The sequence below is a fragment of the Heptranchias perlo genome, chromosome 26 (genome assembly GCF_035084215.1).
Source record: "Heptranchias perlo isolate sHepPer1 chromosome 26, sHepPer1.hap1, whole genome shotgun sequence".
NCBI lineage: Eukaryota > Metazoa > Chordata > Chondrichthyes > Hexanchiformes > Hexanchidae > Heptranchias > Heptranchias perlo.
The window spans coordinates 4909779-4926811 of NC_090350.1; the positions used below are offsets into that span (position 1 = coordinate 4909779).

General features: G+C 47.7%; 1 protein-coding gene across 1 annotated transcript in view; it reads right to left on the reverse strand.

The window, feature by feature from the left end:
- The window catches only part of mrps15 (mitochondrial ribosomal protein S15), a 29750-nt gene that overhangs the window by 12266 nt on the left and 451 nt on the right, over nucleotides 1-17033 (reverse strand). Inside the window, exons 2-3 of the mRNA XM_068006377.1 lie at nucleotides 16040-16096; nucleotides 13670-13745 (exon numbers count right to left, since the gene is read on the reverse strand). Coding sequence (XP_067862478.1) covers nucleotides 13670-13745; nucleotides 16040-16096 — 133 coding nt within the window. The remainder of the gene's footprint in view (nucleotides 1-13669; nucleotides 13746-16039; nucleotides 16097-17033) is intronic.

The following is a 17033-nucleotide window of genomic DNA, read 5'->3' on the forward strand; positions in this document are numbered from 1 at the left end:
TCATCTGTAACAAGCAATGGGAGGTTACAAAGCAGCTCAAGGCTGCAGTCTTCCCCTCCACATGGGTAGCCACCCTCTCTATACCCCCAAAAAACTCCCCCCACCCTCCATGGGTAATCACCCTCTCTCTACCCCCAACAAACTCCCCCCACCATGGGTAATCACCCTCTCTCTACCCCCAACAAACTCCCCCCACCATGGGTAATCACCCTCTCTCTACCCCCAACAAACTCCCCCCACCATGGGTAACCAAACTCTCTCTACCCCCAACCAACTCCCCCCCTCCATGGGTAATCCCCCTCTCTCTACCCCCAACCAACTCCCCCCCTCCATGGGTAATCACCCTCTCTCTACCCGCAACAACCTCCCCCCGCCCCATGGGTAACCACACTCTACCCCCAACACCCCCCCCATGGGTAACCACACTCTACCCCCAACACCCCCCCCATGGGTAACCACACTCTACCCCCAACACCCCCCCCATGGGTAACCACACTCTACCCCCAACACCCCCCCCCCATGGGTGACCGCCCTCTCTCAGCCCCTAACACCCATCCCCCCGCCATGGGTAACCACCCTCTCATTCTCACTCTCCCACCTCCCCATGTGATCACTTTGAGCCTTACTGTAGGGCTTCCCTGAATGTTCTGACCCACTTAGACCAGGGCACTGCTGGAATCCACCCACCCAACAACTAGCGAGGTGACACCTTCCCTTAATATTGTTTATTTTAAACAGGTTGATAAAACATTAAACGGAGGCAGGTTCAAAATAAACGGGGGCAATCTTCAATGAAACAACAGACACAAATTTTATAGGAATATGTTAAACTGTTTACTACGGATATCGTTCTGTCCAATTTCAAGACATGAGCTCTTTTATCTAACTTAGTCCTTCGTGAGCTTTAGACTAACCCGACAGTAAGTTCATGCAGAGGGAGGCAGACCATATTCACGGGCAGAGTTGGCCATCAGTGAAATCGTCAAAGCAGGGCCTCCAAAAGTGTGCTCTTTGTGCTTTCAATATTGAGTCAGATATGTTCACTGTTTAAGGAACTGGCCTATTCAATTAAAAAAGCTGAATTACACCACATACATACCACAGAGTTACTTAAAAACTGATAAAAATACAATCCTTGCGTGTAAATCTGATTCTGAAATGGGGTAGTTAGCAAATAAGAATCATACAGGAAGAATCACGCAAGGTTCATAATCTTCAATAACACTGCGATTAGTGATCCAGGGTAGGCTAAGACTGCTGGAAAGGACGCAGAAAAGCCCATGGGATTAAAGAGACAGTGGCAGCGTGGATATAAAATTGACTAAGGGAGAGAAAGCAGAGAGTAGTGGTGAATGGTTGTCAGACTGGAGGGAAGTATACAGTGGTGTTCCCCAGGGGTCAGTATTAGGACCACTGCTCTTTTTGATATATATTAATGACCTGGTCTTGGGTATAGAGGGTATAATTTCAAAGTTTGCAGATGACACAAAACTGGGAAATGTAGTAAACAATGTGAAGGATAGTAACAGACTTCAGGAGGACAGTCAGACTGGTGAAATGGGCAGACACATGGCAGATGAAATTTAATGCAGAGAAGTGTGAAGTGATGCATTTTGGAAGGAAGAATGGAGAAAGACAATATAAACGAAATGGTACAATTTTAAAAGGGGGGCAGGAACAGAGATCTAGGGGTTCACATACACAACTCTTTGAAGGTGGCAGGATAAATTGAGAAGGCTGTTAAAAAGGCATACGGGATCCTGGGCTTTATTAAAGTACAAAAGGCATAAAGTACAAAAGCTAAACCTTTATAAATCACCTTAGTAAACTGAGTTATGTGTTACCGGATAATCTTCTGACATCTAAATGTTAGAAATCTAATGTTTTTTAAAATTCATTTTTGGGATGTGGACATCACTGGCAAGGCCAGCATTTATTAAGAGTTAACCAGGTTGGTGTGGACTGGAGTCACATATAGGCCAGACCGGATAAAGACGGCAGGTTTCCTTTCCCTAAAGGACATTAATGAACCAGTTGGTTTTTACGACAATCTGGCATCTTCACGGTCACTTTTTTTCCACATGAATTTCCAATGGGAAAAGTTGACAGTAAGTGCCACTAGTGGCAAAAAGGTGTAATTACAGCACGGACTTAAATTTACCCTCAACTAGTTTGAATCTCTGACGGCCTCTCTTCCACAGCATTCTCCACGCCTGGGTGGTCCTGGAGAGGGAGCGCACAATGTCTGCCAGTACACTCGATGCCTTCCGCAACAGTGGACACTGCAGGGACTGGAGGGCATCATCGACAATGATAATAAAATCCTTATTTAATTGGTTGTGGTGATTGATCAGTCAGGACGATATGGGGTGATCCAGTGTCCTCGGGACATGTTTGTGTCTAACACCCACCCCGCTCCTTGTTTTTAGAAAGGGGGCTTAAACCAAAACAAGTTTGAACTCTGCTCCCCGGTCCGTCTCAATTTATTTATTTTTTTAAAAACAGATTTACCGTTTCGATACCATTTACAATCTTAGAATCTCTAAATAAGATCAACATCTCAAGACAGCTTATTTCCAGATTAGCCTCATGCCTCTTCTCTGCAGTGAAACTACCATAAATGTAGCCTCAAAGTAGCATTTTCAGCAATCAGGCTGAACTCTGGGGAACAGATTGAGCTAAAGCTAAAGCTAAAATTATAGATGAGAGGAACTCTTAAACAGGCCTCAGTTGGCAAGGCCACACTTAGAGATACTGTGTCAGGAGAATGAAAACTCTGCTATCGGAAGCTGTGTAGCTTCTTTGTTGCAGAGAGCCAAGAGCTTATGGGAGCATAATTGCCAACTGATGTGATTTGTTTTTCTTTGATAGTGAACCAGAGGTCATTACCATTTCCCAGCACCACTGTTTAAACTGACTGATCCCTAAAGGGTACAGCGTGCAATACATGTGTCACTCCAGATTGGCTAATGATCAACTGGGGCTTAATTGAGAATCAAGAGCATAAGAGATGGTGTGTGTTTGTCTGTAAGCAGCCCAAGGCTATCCAAAAAGAATGGGAGGGGGAAAGAGTTCCAGAACTTTCAAGACTTACAGGCCACAAAAGATGATGTGGACAGACATTAAGTGCCACTTGAATGATTCCCTGAGAAGTGAGATTTGAGCCAAATACAGTGACCGGTGCAAGGGCCATCGACTCAGGACAGAGGATCCAGGAGGGAGCGGATATCACCACTACAGACAGAGGGTTACATCGAAACAAGAGCACCAAAACAAACCAGTTGGCCCGACTGGTCTATGCCAGCATTTATCCTCCACAAGAGCCTCCTCCCTCCCCACTTCATCTAACCCCATCAGGCCATCCTTCTATTCCTTTCTCCCTCATGTGTTTATCTAGCTTCCCCTTAAATACATCTTATGCTGTTCGCCTCAACTACTCCTTGTGGTAGCGAGTTCCACATTCTAACCACTCGCTGGGTAAAGAAGTTTCTCCTGAGTTCCCTAATGGATTTATTAGTGACTATTTTATATTTATGACCTCTAGTTTTGGACTCCCCACAAGTGGAAACATTTTCTCTACGTCTACCCTATCAAAATCTTTACGACCTCTATCTGGACACCGCTCAGCCTTCTCTTTTCTAGAGAAAAGATTCTCAGCCTGTTTGGCCTTTCCTGATATTAGTTCTGGTATCATTCTTGTGAATCTTTTTTGCACCCTCTCCAATCCCTCTATATCCTTTTTATAATATGGAGACCAGAACTGTTCACAGTACTCCAAGTGTGGTCTAAACAAGATTCTATACAAGTTTAACATAACTTCTTTGCTTTTCCATTCTATCCCTCTAGAAATAAACCCTAGTGCTTGATTTGCCTTTTTATTAACCGGTGTTGCTACTTTTAGTCATTTGTGCATCTGTACCCCCCGATCCCTCTGCTCCTCTCCCCCATTTAGACTCTTATCCAAGCAATGAGGCCTCCTTATTCTTCCTACCAAAATGCACCATCTCACACTTATCTCTATGTTGAAATTCATTTGCCAGTTACACGCCCATTCTACAAGTTTATTAATGTCTTCTTGCATTTTGATATTCTTTCTTTGTATTAAATACACCCCCCAATTTGGTGTCATCTGCAAATTTTGAAATTGTGCTTCCCATTCCCGAGTCCAAGTCGTTTATGTAAATGGTGAACAGTGGTTCTAGCACCAATCCCTGTGGAACACCAATTCCCACCTTTTGCCAGTCTGAGTAACTACCTTTAACCCCTACTCTCTGTTTTCTGTTTTGTAGCCAGCTTTCTATCCATTCTGTTACTGTCCTCTGATTCCACACGCTCTGACCTTACTCATGAGTCTACAATGCGGTACCTTATCGAAGGCCTTTTGAAAATCCAAATATATTACATCTACTACATTACCCTTGAATATTCTTTCTATTACTTCTTCAAAGAATTCAGTAATGTTGGTCAAGCACGACCTTTCCTTCTGAAATCCCTGATTATTCTTTATTATATTTTCGGTTTCTAGATGTTTTTCTATTACATCTTTGAGTAAAGATTCCATTATCTTTCCTCCCACTGACATTAAGCTAACTGGTCTATAGTTCCCTGGACTCATTCTCTCTCCCTTTTTAAATACATGCAAAACATTAGCTGTCTGCCAGTTCTCTGGCACTATTCCCTTTTCTAGTGAATTTTTATATATATGTAACAGTGCCTCTGCTATCTCCATCCGGACCAGGGGTTTTATCCTCTCTAAGTTTGATTAGTTTATCAATCCCCCTTTCTATCTTAAATGTTTTAACATCTTTTTCGATCTTTTCTTCTAATGTCCTGCCCACCTGGTTAGTCTCCCTGGTAAATACTGAGGCTAATTATTCGTTTTCCTGCTATTTCACTGTCATTACCTGTGAATTTATCCTGGGTATCCTTCAGTAGCCCGCTCCCTATCCTGATTTTTCTTTTGTTATTTATATGTCTGTAGAATACTTTACTATTTCTTTTTATATTCCTTGATAATTTAATACCTTAGTTCCTCTTCGCTTTCCTAATTGTTTTTTTGACTTCTTTTCTAACCTCTTCCTATTCCCCTTTGTCATCCCCTCCTTTATTGTCTATGTACTTAGTGTAAGCCTGTTTCATTAGTTTCAATTTTACCCTTATCTCTTCATGGTGTTTCATTATTGACTAGTTTGTTCTTGTCTGTTAGAGGAATATATTTCTCCTGAATTCTATTGATCGCTGTTTTAAATATTTCCCACTGCTGATCTATCTCTTGATCGGTCAAGAAAAGATTTCCAGTTTACCTTCCCTCGTTCCATTCTCATCCCCTCAAAATTAGCTTTTTTCCAATCTATTACTTTGGTCTTTGTCTTACTCATTTCTTTCTCAATAATTATTTTAAACATTGTGTTATTGAAAATTCTTAGAGGGCTTGACAGGATAGATGCTGACAGGCTGTTTCCCCTGGCTGGAGTCTAGAACTAGGGGTCATCGACTCAAGATAAGGGGTCGGCCATTTAAGATTGAGACGGGGAAAAATTTCTTCACTCACAGGGTTGGAAATCTTTGGAATTCTCTACCCAGAGGGCTGTGAATGCTCAGTCATTGACTATATTCAAAGCTGAGATCAATACATTTTTGGAAACTAAGGGAATCAAGGGATGGGGGATAGGGCGGGAAAGCAGAGTTGAGGTAGAAAATCAGCCATGATCTTATTGAATGGCAGAGAAGGCTCGAGGGGCCATATGGCCTACTCCTGCTCCTATTTCTTATGACCGCTATTGCCTAGAAGATCTGCTATGCTTACTTCTCTTATCTGTTCCAGTTCATTTCCCATCGCTAGATCCAGAAGTGATTCCTCTCGTTGGGCTTTTCACATACTGGGTACAAAAGGAGTCCTGTACACACTGTAAAAACTCCATTCCCTTTTCTCCTTTCACTAACTCTTCTTGCCAGTTTATTTGGGGGCAGCTGAAATCTCCCATGATTATTATTCGATGTTTTTACTCATTTCATAGATTTGTCTACATATTTCTTCCTGCACTTCCCTTGCACTATTAGGTGGTCTGTAGAATATCCCTACTAATGTGATCGATCCCTTCCTATCCTTTGTCAATCCATATGGGTTCTGTTTCTATCTTAATGTTACTTGTGTCACTTTTTTCAATTGCCATTATGATGTCTCTAATTGTACAGCTACCTCACCCCCCCACCATCTTCATTCCCTATCCTTTCTAAATAAATTACATCCTGCACTATTTAACTGCCAGTTCTGTTCTTTATATAACCATGTGGCTCCTCACGGTGAATTATTGCCTCCAGTTCCCCCATTTTGTTTTGGGTGCAGTGCACATTGCTATATAGGCAATTTAATTTGTTTTTAAGCAATTCTTCCCCTCCCTTTATTTTTAAGTCATTTCGTTCTGATGTTTCTGTAACTGTATTTGTTCCCTGACCGTTTATTTTACCCTTATTCCTTATCTTGGTCTGACTTTTACTCTCATTTCCTATTTCTTTTCTTCAGACTTAAGTTATCTTCCCCAGATCCCTCCCCCACTCCTACTAGTTTAAAGTCCTATCTACAACCCTATTTGTCCGCTAGGACAGTGTTCCCATTCGGTTTAGGTGAAGCCCGACCGAGCGGTAAAGCTCCTTCCTGTCCCAGTATTCCATGAAATGGAACCCCTCCTTCCCACACTAGTTTTTCAGCCACACATTCACCTTCGTGATCTATCTATCCCTGTGCCAGTTAGCACATGGCTCAGGTAGTAATCCCAAGATTACCAACTGTGAGGTCCTGTTTTTCTAATTTAGTTCCTAACTTCTGATATTCCCTTAGTAGAACCTCCTCCCTGTTCTTCCCTATATCATTGGTTCTGACATGGACCACGACAACTGGATCCTCCCCCTCCCTCCCTTTCCAAGTTCCTCTCCAGTTGCTCCGAGATAGCCTTTACCCTTCCACCAGGAAGGCAACACACCTTCCTGGACTCGGTTGCGACTGCAGAGGACACTATCTATCCCCCTATTTATCAAATCCCCCATGACTACAAACTTTCTATTCTGCTCCCCCACCCAACTTGGACTGCCTCCTGCTCCACGGTGCCATGGTTAGCATTCTGGCTGCCCATCCTGCAGCCTACATCCATATCCTCGCAGGTAGAAAGTACATTGCATCTGTTGGACAGGACCAGTGTGCACAGGACCTCCTTCTCTACCTCCCATTGCTTCCCCTTACCCTGCTGAGCTATGCGTCAGTGTCTCTAACTCGCACTCCAGCCCAAGGACTGTGAGCTGGAGGGTCACCACTCTGACCCCAGGAGGGAGTGGATATCACATCTATAGGCAGAGGGTCACCACTCTGACCCCAGGAGGCTGACATAATTGTCTCAGAAGGCGCCGTGCCATCTAACCCCACTACGCCAACTAAGGGCAAGATTGGTTAAGTTCCTGGAATCTCTGCTAAATCTATGAGCATATCTTTAATTAGCTGAACAAATTTGACTTTTTAATATATCCAACAGACGGGCTGCATAATGCTGCTAATTTATCAGTTGTATAAGGAGTCTAACCATAAATTAACCACACTAAATTACATCAATCGCACACATTGATTTAATATCAACTTATAATCAGCAAAGTCAGTCAACGCTGAATTAATGTGACATATTTGAACTGCCGTTGTAACTTTAATGATTAATTCTGTCCATTAACAATTCACACTAAATAATTTGCATAATTTAATGTTTAATATGTAAATGGTGCTGCAAGATGCTAATAAAAGAATGTAGTTTGTAACTTCCTCTTTGATGAATTGGCAAGAAGAGGTTAATTCATTAATTCAGTAGTTTATACATATTCTAATGGTGCTGCAAGTGTAAATGTTAATATAATCCAAACTGGTTTAGACAAACCAAAGTTAGTCATTTAGTCTGGCATTTTCCTAGATGAGGAATGGTGAAGTTCTTTGATGAGGAGTTAAAGATTCGTCTGATGCAGTGATCAATAATCGAGATTTATTAGGGTACAGACACCAGTTTTCTTACATCTCTGCACTGCCTCCAGCACTTGAACGTCTCCCCCACGTCTCAGTGACCAGAACTGGACACAGTGCTCGTGGAAATTTACGGCACAGAAGGAGGCCATTCGGCCCATCATGTCTGTCGGTCGAAAAAGAGCTATCCAGCCTAATCCCACTTTCCAGCACTTGCTCCGTAGCCCTGTAGGTTGGGGCACTTCAGGTGCACATCCAGGTACTTTTTAAATGAGTTGAGGGTTTCTGCCTCTATCACCCTTTCAGGCAGTGAGTTCCAGACTCCCATCACCCTCTGGGTAAAAACATTTCTCCTCATCTCCCCTCTAATCCTTCTACCAATTCCTTTAAATCTATGCCCCCTGGCTATTGACCTCTCTGCTAAGGGAAATAGGTCCTTTTATCCACTCTATCTAGGCCCCTCATAATTTTATATATCGCCCCTCAACCTTCTCTGTTCCAAAGAAAACAACCCCAGCCTATCCAATCTTTCCTCATAGCTAAACTTCTCAGCCCTGGCAACATCCTCGTAAATCTCCTCTGTACCCTCTCTAGTGCAATCACATCTTTCCTGTAGTGACCAGAACTGTGCGCAGTACTCAAGCTGTGGCCCAACCGGTGTTTTATACAGTTCTAGCATAACATCCCTGCTCTTATATTCTATGCATCAGCTAATAAAGGAAAGTATCCCATATGCCATCTTATCTACCTCTCCTGCTGCCTTCAGGGATCTGTGGACATGCACTCCTAGGCCCCGCTGTTCCTCGACACCTCTCAGTATCCTCCCATTTATTGTGTACTCCCTTGCCTTGTTTGCCCTCCACAAATGCATTACCTCACATTTCTGTGGATTGAATTCCATTTGCCACTTTTCTGCCCACCTGACCAGTCCATTGATATCTTCCTGCAGTCTACAGCTTTCCTCCTCACTATCAACCACACGGCCAATTTTTGTATTATCTGCAAACTTCTTAATCATGCCCCCTACATTCAAGTCTAAATCATTGATATATACCACAAAAAGCAAGGGACCTCGTACTGAGCCCTGCAGAACCCCCTGGAAACAGCCTTCCAGTCACAAAAAATCCCATCGACCATTACCCTTTGCTTCCTGCCACTGAGCCAATTCTGGATCCAACTTGCCACTTTCCCTTGGATCCCATGGGCTTTTAATTTTCTGACCAGTCTGCCATATGGGACCTTGTCAAAAGCCTTGCTAAAATCCATGTAGACTACATCAAACGCGCTACCCTCATCGACCCTCCTTCTTGCCTCCTCAAAAAATTCAATCCAGTTAGTCAGACACGACCTTCCCTTAACAAATCCGTGCTGACTGTCCTTGATTAATCCGTGCCTTTCTAAATGACGATTTATCCTGTCCCTCAGAATTGATTCCAATAATTTGCCCACCATCGAGGTTAGACTGACTGGCCTGTAATTACTCGGTCTATCCCTTTCTCCCCTTTTAAACAATAGTACAACATTAGCAGTCCTCCAATCCTCCGGCATTACGCCTGTATCCAGGGAGGATTGGAAAATGATGGTCAGAGCCTCCGCTATTTTCTCCCTTGCTTCTCATAACAGCCTGGCAATTTATCTTTCAAAGATGCTAAACCCCTTAATGTTTCCCCCCTCACTATGTTTATCCCATCCAATATTTCACACTCCTCAACTACAATGTCTGCGTCGTCCCCTTCCTGTGAAGACATGCAAAGTACTCATGAACTACCATACCCACGTCTTCCGCCTCCACACATAGTTTACCTTTTTGGTGTCTAATAGGCCCTACTCTTTCCTTAGTTATCCTCTTGCTCTTTATGTATTTATAAAACATCTTTGGGTTTTCCTTGATTTTACTTGCCAGTATTTTTTCATGCCCTCTCTTTGCTTTCCTAATTTCCTTTTTAATTTCACCCCTGCACTTTCTATACTCCTCTAGGCTTTCTGCAGTATTGAGTTCTCGGTGTCTGACATAAGCTTCCCCTTTTTGCCCTTCTCCTACCCTGTGTGCTCCTTGACATCCAGGGGGCTATAGATTTGGGAGTCCCACCCTTTTTCTTTGTGGGAACATGTTTACTCTGCATCCCTTGAATCTCCCCCTTGAATGTCTCCCACTGCTCTGACACTGATTTACCTTCAAGTAGCTGTTTCCAGTCCACATTTACTATATCACATCTCAGCTTGGTAAAATTGGCTTTTCCCAATTGAGAACTTTTACTCCTGGTCTTTGTTTGTCCTTTTCTATAACTACGCCAAATCTAACTGAATTATGATCACTATCACCAAAATGCTCTCCCATTGATACTCCTTCCACATGCCCAGCTTCATTCCATAAAACTAAGTCCAGAACTGCCCCCTCTCTTTTTGGGCTTGCAACGTACTGGCTAAAAATGTTCTCCTGAATGCATTTTAAGAATTCTGCGCCCTCTATACCTTTTACACTGATTCTATCCCAGTTAATATTCGGGTAGTTGAAATCCCCTACTATTACTGCCCTATTGTTTTTGCACGTCTCAGAAATTTGCCTACATATTTGCTCTTCTATCTCCCTCTGACTGTTTGGGGGTCTATAGTACACTCCCAGCAGTGTGACTGCCCCTTTTTTGTTCTTCAGTTTAACCATCATGGCCTCATTTGATGATCCTTTGAACAGACCATCACTTCTTACAGCTGTAATTGATTCTTTAACTAATATTGCCACACCCCTCCTTCTTTAAATCCCTCTCTCTATCTCGTCTGAAAACCCTGTAACCAGGAGTGTTGAGTTGCCATTCCTGCCCTTTAAGCCATGTTTCAGTAATAGCTAAGATATCGTGCTGCCACATGTCTATCTGCACCCGGGGCCCAAGGGGCGGGCGGCCCAGAACTGCACCCGGGGCCCAAGGGGCGGCCGGCCGGCCCAGAACCGCACCGGGGGCCCAAGGGGCGGCTGGCCCAGAACCGCACCCGGGGCCCAAGGGGCGGCCGGCCCAGAACCGCACCCGGGGCCCAAGGGGCGGCCGGCCCAGAACCGCACCCGGGGCCCAAGGGGCGGCCGGCCCAGAACCGCACCCGGGGCCCAAGGGGCGGCCGGCCCAGAACCGCACCCGGGGCCCAAGGGGCGGCCGGCCCAGAACCGCACCCGGGGCCCAAGGGGCGGCCGGCCCAGAACCGCACCCGGGGCCCAAGGGGCGGCCGGCCCAGAACCGCACCCGGGGCCCAAGGGGCGGCCGGCCCAGAACCGCACCCGGGGCCCAAGGGGCGGCCTGGCCCAGAACCGCATCCGGGGCCCAAGGGGCGGCCTGGCCCAGAACCGCATCCGGGGCCCAAGGGGCGGCCTGGCCCAGAACCGCATCCGGGGCCCAAGGGGCGGCCTGGCCCAGAACCGCACCCGGGGCCCAAGGGGCGGCCTGGCCCAGAACCGCACCCGGGGCCCAAGGGGCGGCCTGGCCCAGAACCGCACCCGGGGCCCAAGGGGCGGCCTGGCCCAGAACCGCACCCGGGGCCCAAGGGGCGGCCTGGCCCAGAGCTCTGTACGGTTTGATCACGACTTCCTCTCACTATTTGGCTCCCTAGTGCAACATTCTATTGGCTTTGTTGAGTGCTGTAATGTGTTGGTTGGACGAGGCCTCCTACATCTTTTTCAACTTCATCCTTAGCTATTAGAACATCAACCATGGAGTCAGTGGCACTCATTTTCCTTCATGCGTGCAGTACCTCACATTTGACCATATTAAATTTTCATTTGCCACCGAGAACAAATAAAAGATATAATCTATTAAGCAGCAATTGGCAGTCGTCGCGGACTCGATGGGCCGAATGGCCTCCTTCCCTGCTGTAACCTTTCTATGATTCTATGGCCCACTCACGTATTCTGTCCAACTCATTCTGTAACTTCTGAGCTGCCTCCTCTGATTACACCGCCCCTCCTAGTTTTGTATATCTGCAAATGTGACCAATTTGCATTGGGTTCTGCTGTAAATTAGAAACAGTAGCTGTCCCAACACAGCCCTGGGGCATCCCACTCCCTACTTCTCCCCACACAGATGCAATTCCTCTAAAAAGTATTTGTGCCTTTCTACCAGTCAGCTGATTTCTTATCCATTCTCAAGATTTACCCTGAATCTCCACAGCTTTGAGCTTCATTAACAGGCTTTTGTGTGAAACTTTGTCAAATAACTTCCTGAAGCCGAATTACAACAGGTCGTAGGGATCACCTCAGTCAGTGTGATTGTCAAGGAGGTTAGGCAGGCAGGATCTTCCCTTCTGAATCCTTGCCAACTGCTACTTAATAGATTATGTTTTTTTACTTGTTCTCAGGAGGTGGGTGACACTGGCAAAGCAGCATTTACTGTCAATCCCTAGTTGCCCTGAGGTCATTAAGGATCAATCACTTAACGTAGGACTGGAGTCACGTGTAGGGCTGACTAAGTAAGGATGGCAAGTCCCCTCTCTGAAGGACAATAGTGAACCAGTCGAGTTTTTAAAATGAAACATTAGTTTTCATGGTGACTACAAAAACAAATCACAAGAATTACTGAATTCAGTTTCACAACTTGCCATTGTGGGATTTGAACGCAAAGCTCTGGCTCACTCGTCCAGTACCAGATACAACTGGTAAGTACCCTGGAGAACTGCAGACTTGACCGGTTCAAGTATTGAGTCTGCCAGACAGAGTTCACTTGGCCCCAAACATCCATCAGCAGATATTTAATCTGGGAGCCCCCTCGATCACAGAGACCAGTTCCCCTTCCGGCCAAGAGGATAATCGCAAGTGTGGGTTTGAGGCTTCAGTAGGCAGACAGCTGATATCAGAAACTCATCAGCAGCACAGGAACAGGAGTAGGCCATTCAGCCCCAAGAGCCTGGTCCACCATTGTTAGATCATGGCTGATCTGTAATCCCAACTCAAATCTACCAATCTCAATCTTGAAATTTTCAATTCACCCCCAGCCTCAACAGCTTTTTGGGGGAAGAGAGTTCCAGATTTCCACTCCCCTTTGTGTGAAGAAGTGCTTCCTGACATCACCCCTGGACGGCCTAACTCTAAGTTTAAGATTGTGCCCACTTTGTTCTGGACTCCCCCAACAGGGGAAATAGTTTCTCTCTATCTATCCTATCAACTCCCTTCTTCATTTTAAACACCTCGATCAGATCACCCCCCAACCGTCTAAACTCAAGGGGATACAAGCCACCAGTTGGAGGTGCGGAGCTGCAGAAGTTGCTTGGCTCTCTGAAACCCAATCATAGCAGGCAGCAACCCCAGGTATATGAGAGCACGCTCTCAGATCTGACATCCAGCTGCTGTCATTCAAAGTCTCAGAGTTTCGATATGACAGACATCTGCCTCCAGCACGCTGGAAAGGCCAACTGGATAGTCTAGACATCCAGCCTCAAACCAGGCGAATTCACCAATGACTTAATCCAAGTCTTCACATGAGTGAAGAGATTTGGGCGTGAGGCTGACTTCCCTCCAGAGGGCTCAGTGACAGATTATTGGAGAGCACAGCCTCCCGACCTGTATCCGCCCTCCTTCTACAGCAAGAGCACAGTGGAGAAACTGCAAGTGGAAAAAGCCAGTCGTGTGCATGGACTGACAGGTAGGGGATGAACACTGGGCAGCAGCAGTCAGGAACCCCGACTGTTCTGGGCACGTACTTGTTCACTAATTCCACGTCCCTGTAGTCCTTCTGCAGCATGGTCGGTGCCAGATCATCCAGCTGGCTGGGAAGTTCTGCAATCAGGAAAAAAAAACATTAAATGTAAGGGAATTGGGACTTCATAGAATCAGAGCACAGGAGGAGGTCATTCAGCCCAGTGTGCCTGTGCTGGCTCTTTGAAAGAGCTATCCAATTAGTCCCATTCCCCTGCTCTTTTCCCATGGACCTGCAATTTTTTTCCTTTACAAGTATTTATCCAAATCCCTTTTGAAAGTTACTATAGAACCTGCATCCTCCACCCTTTCAGGCCGTGCATTCCTGTTTGTTCCCAATTTCCATCTCCAACCCCTTCCTGCAAGACTGACTCTTGCTGGGGTACAGCTCCACTCATTGGCTGCACTCTGACAGTGCAGCCAGTGTCCACTCCTTACGGGAGGGAGCAAAGCACAGTCCCGTGGTCCGCCCATGTCTCACTTGCACTTTCCAATGCGGGTCACTGGATAGTGATCAGAAGCAGAAACCGGGGCCGATTTGCTCCTTTTGAGCTGAGGCCAATGAAAGGTCTCCAACATCATTGGGCTTGGACCTGTCCCGCTGAGGTTTTAAACTGACCACTGGTTCCAGGCAGTCTACAATGGCTCAGCTTTGTCCCTCAAACACCAGGTTTCGCTTTGCTGAAAACCTATAGAATCAAAGAAGGTTACAGCATGGAAGGAGGCCATTCGGCCCATCTAGTCCTCGCCAGCTCTAGGCATGAGCAATCCAGCTAATCCCACTACTCTGCCCTATCCCCGTAGCCCTGCACATGTTTTTCTTTTCAAGTACTTATCCAGTTCCCTTTTGAAGGCCATGATTGAATCTGCCTCCACCACCCCCTCGGGCAGTGCATTCCAGATCCTAACCACTCGCTGTGTAAAAATGTTTTTCCTCATGTCACCTTTGGTTCTTTTGCCAATCACCTTAAATCTATGTCCTCTGGTTCTTAACCCTTCCGCCAATGGGAACAGTTTCTCTCTATCCACTCTGTCTAGACCCTTCATGATTTTGAATAACTATCAAATCTCCTCACAACCTTCTCTGTTCCAAGGAGAACAATCCCAGCCTCTCATCCCTGGAATCATTCTAGTAAATCTCCTCTGTACCCTCTCTAAGGCCTTCAGATCTTTCCTAAAGTGTGGTGCCCAGAACTGGACACAGTACTCCAGTTGTGGCCGAACCAGTGTTTTATAAAGGTTCATCATGACTTCCTTGCCTTTGCACTCTTATGCCTCTATTTATAAAGCCCAGGACCCCATATGCTTTTTTAACCGCTTTCTCAATCTGCCCTGCCACTTTCAACAATTTGTACACATATACCCCCAGTTCTCTCTGTTCCTGTACCCCTTTTAGAATTGTGCCCTCTAGTTTATATTGTCTCTCCTAATTTTTCCTACCGAAATGCATCACCTCGCATTTTTCTGCGTTAAACTTCATCCGCCACGTGTCCAGCAATGCCACCAGCCTCTCTATGTCCTCTTGAAGTCTATCACTATCCTCCTTACTGTTTACTATCCTTCCAAGTTTTGCGTCATCCACAAATTTTGAAATTGTGTCCTGTACACCCAAGTCCAAGTCATTAATATATATCAAGAAAAGCAGTGGTCCCAGCACTGACCCCTGGGGAACACCACTGTACACCTCCCTCTAGTTCGAAAAACAACCGCTCACCACTACTCTCTGCTCTGTCTGCAAGCGTGACCCTGACCTGCTGGTCACTTGCCATTTTAATTCCCCGTCCCACTCCCACTCTAACCTCGGCCTCTTAACACTGTTCCAATGAAGCTCGAGGAACAGCACCTCATCTTTCGATTAGACACTTTACAACCTTCCGGACTCAACATTGATTTCAATAACTTCAGATCAGAATAATTGCTCCCATTTTTTTGGACAGCAGGTGCTGGTAATGGTTCTGCTGTTGCCATTTACAGCTACTCTAGACCCATCTTTTGTTTCTTTACCTGTCCCATTCCCACCCTCCTTACCTTGCACCACCATCCCTTTTATCATTTAATCAATCCTGCCCTCCACCCTATCACAGACCTTCCCTTTTGTTCTTTCCTCCCTCCTTTCCCTGGCTCTGTACTTGTTTAAAAACTTGAACTCTTTAACATCTTCCAGTTCTGTAGAAAGGTCGTCCACCTGAAACATTAACTCGGTTTCTTTCTCCACAGATGCTGCCTCACTTGCTGAGCTAGTCCAGCATTTTCTGTTTTTATTCCCGGTTTCTGTATTAGTTTAGTTATTGACATGTTGTTTCAGGACACCAATAACTGTCCTGCACAGCTTCCCTCTGGGTACCTCGACTGTCCTTTGGAGGTTCTGTACATACCTTGACTTTTCCTGGAGGCACTGGCGTAACAGCGTACAGTCTGCACCAAACTGCTACCTGAAAGGGAGGCACAGAAAACAGTGAACAAGATCTCTCCCGCCGTCCCACACAACACTCCTCCACCGCCCGTCCCACACGCCCCGCCCCACACAACACTCCTCCTCCCCCACCCCCCCCCCCCACACGCCCCCTCCTCCCCCCCCCCCGTCCCGCACGCCTCCTCCCCCCCCCCGTCCCGCACGCCTCCTCCCCCCCCCCCCGTCCCGCACGCCTCCTCCCCCCCCCCCGTCCCGCACGCCTCCTCCCCCCCCCCCGTCCCGCACGCCTCCTCCCCCCCCCCCGTCCCGCACGCCTCCTCCCCCCCCCCCCGTCCCGCACGCCTCCTCCCCCCCCCGTCCCGCACGCCTCCTCCCCCCCCCCCGTCCCGCACGCCTCCTCCCCCCCCCCGTCCCGCACGCCTCCTCCCCCCCCCCCCGTCCCGCACGCCGCCTCCTCCCCCCCCCCCCGTCCCGCACGCCCCCTCCTCCCCCCCCCCTCCTCCCCCCCCCTCCTCCCCGTCCGCCCCCTCCTCCCCCCCCGCCCCCTCCTCCCCCCCCGCCCCCTCCTCCCCCCCCCGTCCCGTCCGCCCCCTCCTCCCCCCCGTCCCACACGCCCCCTCCTCCCCCCCGTCCCACACGCCCCCTCCCCCCGTCCCACACGCCCCCTCCCCCCGTCCCACACGCCCCCTCCTCCCCCCCCCCCTCCCCCCGTCCCACACGCCCCCTCCTCCCCCCCCCCCCTCCCCCCGTCCCACACGCCCCCTCCCCCCGTCCCACACGCCCCCTCCCCCCGTCCCACACGCCCCCTCCTCCCCCCCCCCCCTCCCCCCCCCTCCTCCCCCCCCCCCCCCTCCCCCCCCCCCCCTCCCCCCCCCCCCCCCCCACACGCCCCCTCCTCCCCCCCCCCCCTCCCCCCGTCCCACACGCCCCCTCCTCCCCCCCCCCCCCTCCCCCCG